The sequence below is a fragment of the Budorcas taxicolor genome, chromosome 1 (genome assembly GCF_023091745.1).
Source record: "Budorcas taxicolor isolate Tak-1 chromosome 1, Takin1.1, whole genome shotgun sequence".
Lineage (NCBI taxonomy): Eukaryota > Metazoa > Chordata > Mammalia > Artiodactyla > Bovidae > Budorcas > Budorcas taxicolor.
This window is the reverse complement of record NC_068910.1, coordinates 103,105,814-103,118,794: the sequence shown is the minus strand read 5'-3', so window position 1 is coordinate 103,118,794 and position 12,981 is coordinate 103,105,814. Positions and strand designations below refer to the sequence as shown.

The window sequence follows — 12,981 nt, the reverse complement described above, 5'->3', positions numbered from 1 at the left end:
AGAGAAAATTATACGCACTGTAGTTCTTCACAACTGTGAAATTAAAAAAAATTTTAGGCTACTTAGCACATGAATAAAAAATTAAAATCTGTTTTGGTTTGATACCCACTCCCCTTATTTCTCGTCTAAGCCTCAAATACTCTTTTCTTTTCCCCATATTATGAGGAACAGAAGTCAATTTAAAAAATAGTGCAACAAACATCATACCTGCTATGTACAACATAGTTATAAAAGTTCATAGTAACAGGTTTGAATAGGATACATAAGTCTGTGTACATAAAAAGGAATGCAATACACCTCACTTCCTATCTTATCTCATATTACGACTAAAGCAGAAGAAAATATAAGAATGCCAATTTTTTCATGGTGCCAAAGCTAGAATTCAAAAAATTTTAGTAGATTTCCCATGACACAGGTATATGAGATCAGAACAAATTATTTTTCTTTTTCTAAAGTACTTAATTTGAAAAATTCTAATATGCAAAATCCTAACTAATACAGATGCTAACATAATTATTTTCGATCTAATATGCTACACTACCTCCTGCAAGAACTTTTTTCTTTTAAACACAGCATTTATATTAAAAACATAATATCTGATACAATTCAACTTCACTTATAACATGTTTCATTTAGGATAATCTAAATTTTAAAAAAATTTTAGGCTACTTTCTATTTATTATGAAATAAAGAAAAATAACAGATCTACAATCAAGGGAGGAAGGGAAGGCGGAAGGAAGAAAGAAAAGAGCTTATGACTGTTTCAAAAGCAACATGACATCCTAAACACTTTGGGAAGGAATTAATTTTCAGCACCAATATGGTAATACCAGAGGAAGCATACAGATAAGTAAGTGATAAACACTAAAGCAAAGAACAGTATGGAACTATTCAAGATAATTCACTAAACTAACCAACTTTAGTAAATTACTTCCTTCTATACTGGAAAGATTAGTCTTTATCAGAGGCATATAATAAATCATGTGTGAGAACTCTGCTTCCTCAAAGTTATTACATGATAAAAATTTCTACAATCACTTATCAATAGTTTTTAGTTCTTTTTGAAAATCTTCACCAGCATAATCATCAAATATTTATAAAATACTGAATATAAAAGAGCATATAGACAATGCCAGCTTTATATAACATATACATTCTAGGAAATTTATATTAAACATCTTATAATGTAAAAAAGCACTGGCCTAGCAGCCAGGAAGTTTGCATTATTATACTAGTACTACTAACAAGCTCTGGGTAAGACATTTTACTTCTCTGATTTTCAATTTCCCCATGAGAAAAATCAATTAGTTAACTCTAAGGATTAGTTAGATATTGATTAGTTAACTCTAAGGGTTCATTTTGGAAATTACAATATTCAATAGATGTGGAAAAAACCAGGTTCATGACCTCTCTTTCAGAGAACAGGTGAGAACTACACATCACGACCATCATCCTTCAGTTGGTTGAGGAGTTGCAAAGCAGAGTAACATGCTCTGTTTCATTTCAGGGCTACAGCATGTTAATGTCTATGAGAACTCTCCAGGACTTCCAACTGCCCTACCAATCTACCACATTCAGAAAGGTGGAGCTTAGGTCTCTGAAAGACCAAGATGGGAATAAGAGCCCCTGCCTACCCAACATGGACATGAAACATGAATGAGAAATACATCTTTGTGGTTGTAATACACCAAGATTTGGTGACTGGATATTACTGTGACATAATTATGCAAATCTTGACTGATAAAATGGGACCACAAGAAAGTTCTCATAAACTGAATTATTTAAAACTCACAAGAAGTTCCAACCTAAATTAGTTTATAAAGCTAAAAATCTTTACAATTTATCTTTTAAAACTGAATTTTTATATTAAGAATATTAGGTTAACTACAATTAATTATAATTATAAATAACTATGAAATTATATATATAAATTTCAAACATAGATCTCCTGCATTGCAGGCAGATTCTTTACCCCCAAACCACCAGAGAATCCCCCATACAGTCTAAAAGATGTGAAAAATATAAAAAATGATAACATCAAACTTTCTGCACATTTAATTGGCTGCTCTAGTACTGAAATCTTTCTCAATTAAAATCAGTTTGTTTTTACTTTAATAAAGGACTTAAAAAATAGTATGCTCACATACTATTAAATAAATTTCCTCTATTTTGTCTATTTCCTACTTGTAAGGGCAAAGGCCAGTAAATACATTCCTAGAAGACATGCTTAACACGATGGACAGTTAACTGTTTTATATTGATCTACTTTCCTAACACCCAAAGTCTGCAATCTATATTGCCACCTTCTCATCATCTCCCTTAACTAATCTTTTCACAGATTTTCCAGGCTTAATGTTATAGCTTATCATTTTTTTCCCACAGATCTTAGTAAGCCACTAGATTGTGTTAGCTCTATTTCTAAAGTAGAGAAATTATTCCTTGCAAATAAGGTAGAATACAGACATTGGAAAGGTGGAGAGAGAGGGAGAATAAAATCCTTTCCCTACATAGAAGTCTCTTATTTGCATATATTATACAGACTGAAACTTTTTTAACTTCTAATATAGCAAATCAGTGGTAAAATAAAAGACCTATAGCTATTTGAATTACATATTTAGATAATTTAAAATACATAGCAGAAAATTATAAGTGCATTTCAGGAAACAAAAACTTGCTGTTAAATGTTTCCAACCAATACTTCAAATGCTCAGCAATTCAGGTACACAGAAATGTCTCTGAGTAAACAGTTAATATCTATAAAAGACTTTTTCTATCAAAAACAGATTTCAAGGTCTTATCCTTTGTGATCTGCCTTCTTTCTCAACCACTTCATTTAAATAGCTGCCTCTTCTGAAAACTTACCTGAACTGATCTCTACAGAGCATCTGACACCATTGAAGAAGGCATTATATTATAGCAAAGAGGGAGTCATTCACACTAGACTGCCTGAATTTGAATCCCAGCTCTATAAGCTGACATCTCGGTTAAGTTCCCTAAGATCGGGTCCGAATGTTATTATCTGTAAAACAGAGACTATGGTAATACTTAATTCAGAGTTCTTAAACTTAGAACAGTACCTGTCAAATACTAAGAACTCAAGAAAACACGAGGTGTAAGGAGCTCAATATGAGAACTTGAATAAACATAAGACTTGTCAAGGCGCTAGAAATACAGAATGAATAAATATCCTTGCCCTCATGGAGCTTATATTCAGGGGATAGAGCAGCCAATAAAGTAAGATAAATAAGTAAAATGTAGTGAAAAGTGCTAGGAAGAGAACTAAAGCTGGGGATGCTGGTTGCAGTTCCTGATAGGGTGCCCAAGGACAGCCTTATGGAGAGCGGTGTTATTTCAGTAGGATTTCAGATGGTAAGTGCTAAAGCCCTAAGGCCAGGTATGTGTAAGGAATAACAAGGAGAGCAATGTGGCTGAAGCAGAGGAAGTGAAGAGTTATGGAGGCAGGGTCAGAGAGGCAAAAAGAGGGGTGGAGAAGTCATACAGGACCTTGTGGTGGTGGTTTGGTCACCAAGCAAGTCTAACTCTTGTGACTCCATAGACTGTAGCCCGGCCTCTGTCCATGAGATTTCCCAAGCAAGAATACTGAAGTGGGCTGCCATTTCTTTTTCCAGGGGATCTTCCCAACCCAGGGATCAAACCTGGATCTCCAACACTGCAGGGAGACTCTTGACAGACTGAGGGAAAGAGACCTCAGGGAAGCCTTACAGGACCTTCCTCTGAGAGATCATGTTAAAGGAGGACTTTAGATATAGGAATGATGTGATCTGACTTACATTTTAACTCTGATCTCTATACTAATAAAAGACCAAAGGGGCAAAGGAGAAGGGGATACAAAGGAAGAAACAAAGAGACAATTGCAATAATTCAGGTGAGAAAGGATGGTGCTGACTTGAGTCAGGGAGGTAGTTCGCCATGTACCCTAAAAAGAGATTGGCAAGATTTGCTATTAGTTTAAATATAAGGTATGGGGGGAGGGGGGGTGGGGGGAGGACACAAAACAGAATATTCAGAATTACTCCAAATTCTTTGGTCAAGTGACCTGGATGAAGACTGCAAGAAGAGACCAGAAGAGATGCCACTTACTGAATTGGAGCAGCAGTTTGGGAGTTCAGAGGAAGATCAGGAGCTTACTTTAGACACAGACATTCAAACGGAGCTGTTGAGTAGACAGGTGTTATGTGAGCAGTCTCATAACACTTGAGATATAATTTTGAGTCATCAGCTAACAGACAGTATTTAATGCTGTGAGGCTTGAAAACAATGGTGGATAAAAAGAGAACTGTGTGGAAGCATTCCAGTATTCAGAGGAGGGAAGACAAGGAGAAATCAGAGAGGAGAAAAAGATGAAGAAAGAGCCAAAGAGGCAAGAGGAAAGTCAGGAGAAACACCTGAAAGCATTTGAAGAAGTAATGGTGGTTACATGCTGCTGAAATGTTAAAATCACCAATAAGTCCTATTGTTTCCACCTCCAAAATATATCCCAAATGGTTCCCATTTATTCCATCTAGTTTCATCATCCAGATCTCTCCTGGAGGTCATCAGAAAACTATTTTCTATACAGTGATAGAATTCCAGTTGAGCAATTTTAAGTCCTAAAAGATGATGCTGTGAAAGTGCTGCACTCAATATGCCAGCAAATTTGGAAAACTCAGCAGTGGCCACAGGACTGGAAAAGGTCAGTTTTCCTTTCAGCCCCAAAGAAAGGCAATGCCAAAGAATGCTCAAACTACCGCACAACTGCACTCATCTCACACGCTAGTAAAGTAATGCTCAAAATTCTCCAAGCCTGGCTTCAGCAATACATGAACCGTGAACTTCCAGATGTTCAAGCTGGTTTTAGAAAAAGCAGACAAACCAGAGATCAAATTGCCAACATCCGCTGGATCATAGAAAAAGCAAGAGAGTTCCAGAAAAACATCTATTTCTGCTTTATTGACTATGCCAAAGCCTTTGACTGTGTGGATCACAATAAACTATGGAAAATTCTGAAAGAGATGGGAATACCAGACCACCTGACCTGCCTCTGTCAGAACGGGACAGGGAACAATAGACTGCTTCCAAATAGGAAAAGTAGTACGTCAAGGCTGTATATTGTCGCCCTGCTTATTTAACTTCTACGCAGAGTACATCATAAGAAACGTGGGGCTGGATGAAGCACAAGCTGGAATCAAGACTGCTGGGAGACATATCATTAACCTCAGATATGCAGATGATACCACCCATATGGCAGAAAGTAAAGAAGAACTCAAAAGCCTCTTGATGAAAGTGAAAGAGGAGAGTGAAAAAGTTGGCTTAAAACTCAACATTCAGAAAACTAAGACCATGGCATCCGGTCCCATCACTCCATGGGAAATAGATGGGGAAACAGTGGAAACAGTGGCTGACTTTATTTTGGGGGGCTCTAAAATCACTGCAGATGGTGACTGCAGCCATGAAATTAAGAGATGCTTACTCCTTGGAAGGAAAGTTATGACTAACCTAGACAGCATATTAAAAAGCAGAGACATTACTTTGTCAACAAAGGTCCATCTAGTCAAGGCTATGGTTTTTCCACTAGTCACGTATGCATGTGAGAGTTGGACTATAAAGAAAGCTGAGCGCTGAAGAATTAATGCTTTTGAACTGTGGTGTTGGAGAAGACTCTTTGACAGTCCCTTGGACATCAAGCAGATCCAACCAGTACATCCTAAATGAGATCAGTCCTGGGTGTTTATTGGAAGGACTGATGTTGAAGTTGAAACTCCAATACTTTGGCCACCTGACGCAAAGAACTGACTCATTTGAAAAGACCCTGAGGCTGGGAAAGATTGAAGGCGAGAGGAGAAGGGGACGACAGAGGATGAGATGGCTGAATGCCATCACCAACTCAATGGAGATGAGTTTGGGTAAATTCCGGGAGTTGGTGATGGACAGGGAGGCCTGGCATGCTGCAGTCCATGGGGTTGCAAGGAGTCGGACACAACTGAGCGACTGAACTGAACTAAATATAGTTATCTATTAAAAACATAAACCTTAGGTCAATATCCTATTTCTCTTTTAATTGTCATCCCCTGTATCAAAAATAAAATCTAAACTCCTTACTTTGACCCACAAGGCCATTTGTAATCTGATCGCTGCCTACCATCCTGATTTTACTCCTTCAGTGTTACTGCTCATATTAATTTCTACCCCTCTCTAAAGCTCTAAAGTAGCTAAGTCGTGTCCGACTCTTTGCAACCCCATGGACTGTAACCTACAATGTTCCTTTTCCACAGGACTTTCCAGGCAAGAATACTGGAGTAGGTTGCCATGCCCTCCTCCAGGGGATCTACCCAGGCATCGAACCCAAGTCTCTTAAGTCTCCTGCATTGGTAGGCAGGTTCTTTACCACTAGTGCCACCTGTGAAGCCTGATTTCTATTTACACAGGCATTAATTTTGTCCTTAAAACACAGCAGTCCAATTCACTGCTCCAGCACCATGTGTCTAATTCTCAGGATACACTTCCTTGGCTCTTCATCTTCTTGATATTTATGTCATACAGCTCAAATAGCTCTTTAGAGAGGCCTTGCCCAATTGATCTATCAAGATCTAAAGTTATCTCATTTATCTGTTTAATTGTATATTGTCCACCCCCCTTCAGAGAGTAATTACTCAAGGACAGGTATTATTGAATATACAATACAGCATTTAAAACTTTGCGTAAAGTAAGCTTCAAAAATTATCTGACAGAATGTCAATTTCTTAAAAGCAAAGGGATATTAGTTTAACTTTTTATGTAATAAAGGTATCATTTCTACAATATCCTTTATTGAATCATCATTCAAGAATATCTTGAACATCTCTAGAGATGGCAAGGTTTTTATGTCATGAAGCAGTTCATTCCATGTTCAGACAGCTCTACTTATGTGAAACGCCTTCTTTATACTAAATCAAACCTCGCTCCATGTAATTTCCACCTGCTGCCTTTTGGAATTATGCCAAGTAAAGCCTAATAAAGTCTAATCCCTCTTATATACACAGACCTACACGTTTTAGAAAACAGTTGCAGATATTCCCTACACCTTCTTTTTTTCAGAATAAATATCTCTTTTTCTTTCAACAACTCTCCATATACTACAGCCTTCCAATATCATCCTTTCCATGACAGTTTGAAAATACCCCATTTATGAATTTTCATTTCATACTTAACACAGTCCCTCTCCTATCTGCTTTAACTAGCACAGAATCAGTGAAACAAATATCTTTCTTAGTCTAAACATAACACTATCACTCATGAAAGCACAATAATTATTCTGATACTTTTGATTAAAAGCTCAAAATTAACTAAATCTCTAGTGATTTTCATAGGCCCTGCTATGAACTCAATGGTATTCCGTTTTATAGATGTAAAGGTGTTTTCTAAACAACTAGGTGAAACATTTTACACCTATTCAGTTAAATATATTTTTTTAATTTCAGTATAGTGTTCCATGATATTTTAATTTTCAAATACCAATTCTGTACTTCAACATACTAAAGAGCTCTCTAAATTTTGCACCATCAACAATTTTGAAAAGAATGCCTTCTGTGACATCCAAATAACTGATAAAAAATATTTGCATAAATGTATCAAACACTGAGTGTGATAGTATAACAGCATAACACTAGAGACCTTTTCTCCTAGTTGATATTGATATCACGTGTGGTTCAATGAGCTACTTGTAACTCCCTAATGACTTCTTATCCACAAAAATATCATGAAAGGTATTCTGAATGCCTTTCTAAAGTCAAGATTAACTATGAAAATAAAGTATTTTATTAACAAGGATTTCCTTTTATTCACTTCATTCACATATGCATATTATTATATGTGTATATGCATATCACTATATTTAACTATGTCTATCAACTGATTCCCTGAATAACTACCAACACAGGATAAAGTAAATCTCAATATCATCAGTGTCTCTCAAATAAGATTTTTATATATCCTATAAAAAATACCACTTATTATGAATTTATATAAACAAAGCTATGTCAAATAATGTGTTAGTCAATTCCAGAAGACTGAGAAATTTTAAGATAAATTCAAATATTATCTATACTGCTTAAGGCTTTCATTTGGAATCTCCCGTCCCTATACTGGTTTTAGTTGAATTGCACATATGGGCTTCCCTGGTGGCTCAGAGAGTAAGAATCCACCTGCAATACGGGAGACCTGGGTTCAATCCCTGGGTCAGGAAGATCCCCTGGAGGAGGAATGGCAACCCACTCCAGTATTCCTGCTTGGAGAATCCCCATGGACAGAGAAGCCTGATGGGCTACAGTCCATGGGGTCACAAAGAGTCAGACATGACTGAGTGACTAAACACAGTACAGCAAAATGAGAATGTTTTTAACATTACATAGACCAAATTAACTGGGAATCGTATCTTCAGTAGTAAGGACACATTCAGAGTGACCTTAAAGTCCTAAAAAGATCTGGTCAAATCATCCATTCTAAGATAAATCTTCCTAAATCAAGAAAAAACTCTTCTGTGGCAGTATCATGATACTGAAAAACTTACTTTGGGGCAATTATTTCTCTATCACTGCTTACTCAGCTACTTTACGCAACTGAATAGGACTCACAGAAGCCCTGAATTATGTAAAGTAATTTATAAGACATTTTACACTACTTTTCCTAGTTGAGTAATCTTTATGAGAAAATTCTTCTCAATTTTTCTTATTTTTAACCATCTTCTCAGAAAACCATGAGGGTTTTTCCTGTGAGATAGATGTAGCTATGTGAAACCAACTCCTACTGGGGGAAAACACCAATTTTTTCTTTGTTCAACTCCATCATTTTTGCTTTTAGGAGAAAAGAGAAGATGAAAGACCGACTTCAAGAACTGAAGCAACGAACAAAGGAAACTGAGCTCTCTAAAGACAAGGATGTGTTGACTACAGAAGCAGAGGAACAAGGGGTGTTTCTGCAGCAAGCTGTTATTTATGAAAGAGAGCCTGTAGCTGAGAGACACCTATATGAGATACAAAAACTACAGCAGAGTATTAACAATTTGACAGATAATGTTCAAAAATTTGGGCAGCAACAGAAAAGTCTGGTGGCTTCAATGAGAAGGTTTAGTCTACTTAAGAAAGAGTCTAGCATTGCAAAAGAGATAAAAATCCAAGCAGAACACATTAACAGAGGTTTGGATGATTTAGTAAAAGAAGTTAAAAAGTCAGAGGATGAAAGTGGTCCATCATCAGTGGTCACAAGGATACTTAAATTTCAGCATGCTGCAATGTTCCGGCATTTTCAGCAAACTATGTTTACATACAATGACACAATAGCAGCAAAACAAGAGAAGTGCAGGACATTTATTTTCCGTCAGCTTGAAGTTGCTGGAAAAGACCTACCTGAAGAAGAAGTAAATGATATGCTTCATCAAGGAAAATGGGAAGTTTTTAATGAAAGCTTACTCACAGAAATCAGTATCACTAAAGCACAACTCTCAGAGATAGAGCAGAGACACAAAGAACTGGTTAATCTGGAAAACCAAATAAAGGATTTAAGGGATCTTTTCATTCAGATATCTCTTTTGGTAGAGGAACAGGGAGAAAGTGTCAACAGTATCGAAATGATAGTGAATGGCACAAAAGAGTATGTTAACACTACTAAAGAAAAATTTGGACTAGCTGTAAAATACAAAAAAAGAAATCCTTGCAAGATATTGTGTTGTTGGTGTTGTCCATGCTGTGACTCAAAATAAAGAAGCTATTTTAGAAATTTTTCCAGTGCAATGAAGGATGTCCTATAATTTACTATCTCATATCACTCTTCTTCATTTCATAGAGTCACTCATAACCTTTCATCACTACTAAGTTAGAATTTTCCCCTTTCATTCTTAACTACTAGAAATTTCTCAAGCTAGTAACATAAAACAAGTCTTCGATTATTAAACTAAATATAGTATATTAGCTTCAAACTCATGGGTTAACTATTAAAAATGAGATGAATCATCTTAAGTTTCTAGACAGATAACAAGCTCTATCACATATTTTTTGTAACTTTCAATACCTAAACAAGATAAATGTCAATAAATGAAAACTACTTAATCCTTCAGGTTCCTTTAAGAGCATTTTGGTAGTTAAGAATTGTATAAAACAAGACTTCAAGGAGTGCTATATTGAAGCAAAATCAAACTGGAAGCTGTATAAAACCTTTTATGTTCAGATAGGTCAGTTAACTCAGTGGTGAACAAATCCTAGGAAAACCCAACTATTAGTATGTACTCAATGAAGAGTCTAGTTGGTAACTAGGAGCTGATTCTAGCTTAAGGCCTAAAAAGCTAAGTGAAGGCACTGTTTTCCTGCCCTTGGATCCATTCAGGACACTGTATTACAGATTAAGAAAACTGGCAAATAAATTTAAAAATAAAGATAACTGTATTATTCCTGGAAGTTTCTCCATCACTTCATTGTGAAGTCAGGCAGTAGACTAGGGACTAGGGATACACTCTGAACTAACGTGGGGATAGAGTTTTGGAACTAACATTCTAGTGGAGAAGGGATATAACAAATACAAATAATTAGACAATGTAAAGCTCTGGGCAGAGATTTAAAGTAAGGATGATAAGACAGACTGTCAGAGCGGCTTCTTTTTGACTGGGTGGTCAGTATAGGCCTCTCTAAAAGGTAACGTAAGTGAAGATCTGTGTGGTGAAGACAAGGGAAACATTTACTCTAGGCACACGAAACAAACAGTACAAAGACCCTAAGGAGACTATAACTTACTCCATTGAAAGAAGAATGAGCATACAGCTGTCATCAGTGGGGAAAGCAGTGAGGTAAGAGATGAGGTTAAGAAAGGTCAGCAGGAGCTAGACATAAAGCTCTGCAAGTCGGAAGTTTCCAGCAAGTGTAACGAGTGCAAAGCCCTCGGGCAGTTTCTGGCCTGGGAATTTATGTTCGAGAAAAATCATCCTGTCTACTGTAGGAGAATGGGTTAGAATGGAATTTAGGGCAGGTGAATAGAGGACTAGCACATACGTATAAAAAACAATTAACTGGCTAATGCAACAGTCCCAGTTAAGAAATGATGGAGGTTTGGGCTAGGATGGGAGGGCTGGTGGTGATGGTGGAATCAGCAATAATACTCAAGACTGATAAACAACATGCTTGCTATGTCCCAGCATTGTTCTAATGATTTTACAATTTTACTAATAAGAACACTGAAGCACAGTTAAGTAAGCTAACTTGGGCCATAGAAACTGTACAGAGAACTGGGATTTGAACCTAAGCAATATGATTCCAGGAAACAGTTCTTAATTACCATATACCATGTTGCAGTGATGGGGAAAAATTAGACTAAAATGTGATAGATTTAACAGCTATTATCCAATCTGACTGGATTATAATACCATTTATAATCAGAAAAGACGGAGATGAAGGTTTCAAAACTATGGGTGAGGAAGAAATCAAGAAATTCTATCTTGGCCAAGAGAGTCTGATATGACCATAAAATGTCTTAAGTGAAGGCTTCTAAGATACTAGTTACATCAGGAGGAACTTTTGGGAGATGTCAAAGCTATAGATTTGGGTCATCTGAGTAAGTAAAATAAGGTCTCAAAAGTATCTAGATGTAAAAAACTGGAAGCCCAGAAAAGAGCCTTAAGTATTCTAAAATTTATATTTAAAGGAGAAGAGTTTATGAAGGAGACTAAGAAGAGACCATCAAAGAAGTAGGAGGAAAACAAAGAAAAGAATGCTGTAATGCAAAAGTATTTAAAGAAAAACAAAGTTATAGTACATGTACTTCTGCTCAATGTTATGTGGCAGCCTGGATGGAGGTGAGTTTGGGAGAGAATAGTTGTAGTGTTAGTTGCTCATTTGTGTCCGACTCTGAGACCCTATGGACTATAGCCAACCAGGCTCCCCTGTCCGTGGAGATTTTCCAGGCAAAAATACTGGAGTGGGTAGCCATGCCCTCCTCCAGGGGATCTTCCTGACCTAGGATCAAACCCAGGTCTCCTGCATTGCAGGGGGATTCTTTACCATCTGAGCCACCAGGCAAACCCTGGGGAAGAATGGATACAGGTGTATGTATGGCTGAATCCTTTCGCTGTTCACCTGAAACTATCACAACATTGTTAATCAGCTATACTGCAATACAAAATAAAGAGTTTTAATTTTTTTAAAAAAAGGAAAAACAAAGTTGAGGAAATAAAATAAAAAGCTTAAAAAAAAAAAACAAAGTTGAGGAAATAAGTCAATTTTAGGTAAAATAAGAACAACAAAGTAACAATGGATTTGGCAACATAAGAGATAATTTGTTGACTCCAACAAGAGCAGTTTCAAGGAACTGTAGGGAAAGAAGCACAAATGCAGTATGCTGAGGAAAGAATGTGATATAAAAATGTACAGATTTACTACGGGCAATTCTTTCCAGAATTTGGAATAGACTCCTATAAAAATGAGAAAACAGAGACATAGAATCAAAAAATTCCACAATATACCACAAAACACCAGAGCACACTCTGCTGACGGAAACAGTCCAGGGAGAGAAACTCAGTATAAGAAAAGGAAGGGATAACATACAATAGTAGAAAGGGGTGGGATCTAGAGCAAAAATGGAGAAGCTAACCTTAGATAGGAGTAGCAACACATCTTCTATATTATAGGAAGGAAGGTAAGGTTAGGAATAAAAGCAGATAACTGAGCAAACTTGGTGGTGGGAAAAATGAGACAGTTCTTATATGATAGTTTTTATTTCCTTAGAAAACCATGGGGCAAAATTATAAACTAAAAGCCCCATGGAATTAAGGAAGAAGAGAAATATCAGTATGTATGTGTGTGTATATGTATCTCCTAACACTATAAAATGGAGAGGCCAATGGCACCCCACTCCAGTACTCTTGCCTGGAAAACTCCATGGACGGAAGAGCCTGGTAGGCTGCCGTCCATGGGGGCGCAAAGAATCGGACATGACTGAGCGATTTAGCAGCAACAACACTATAAA

The 12,981-nt window shown here is 36.7% G+C and overlaps 2 protein-coding genes across 2 annotated transcripts in view; one reads left to right on the top strand and one right to left on the bottom strand.

Annotated features, from left to right (window-relative positions):
- Positions 1 to 12,981, bottom strand: part of ARL13B (ADP ribosylation factor like GTPase 13B) — a 77,956-nt gene that overhangs the window by 26,571 nt on the left and 38,404 nt on the right. The window lies entirely within an intron of this gene.
- Positions 8,849 to 9,733, top strand: STX19 (syntaxin 19). The gene has a single exon (XM_052643428.1). The coding sequence runs from the start codon at positions 8,849 to 8,851 to the stop codon at positions 9,731 to 9,733; it is 885 nt and encodes a 294-aa protein (XP_052499388.1).

Bases quoted from the DNA above. Each gene is read 5' to 3' on its own strand.
- STX19 (XM_052643428.1), top strand. From the start codon at position 8,849: ATGAAAGACCGACTTCAAGAACTGAAGCAACGAACAAAGGAAACTGAG.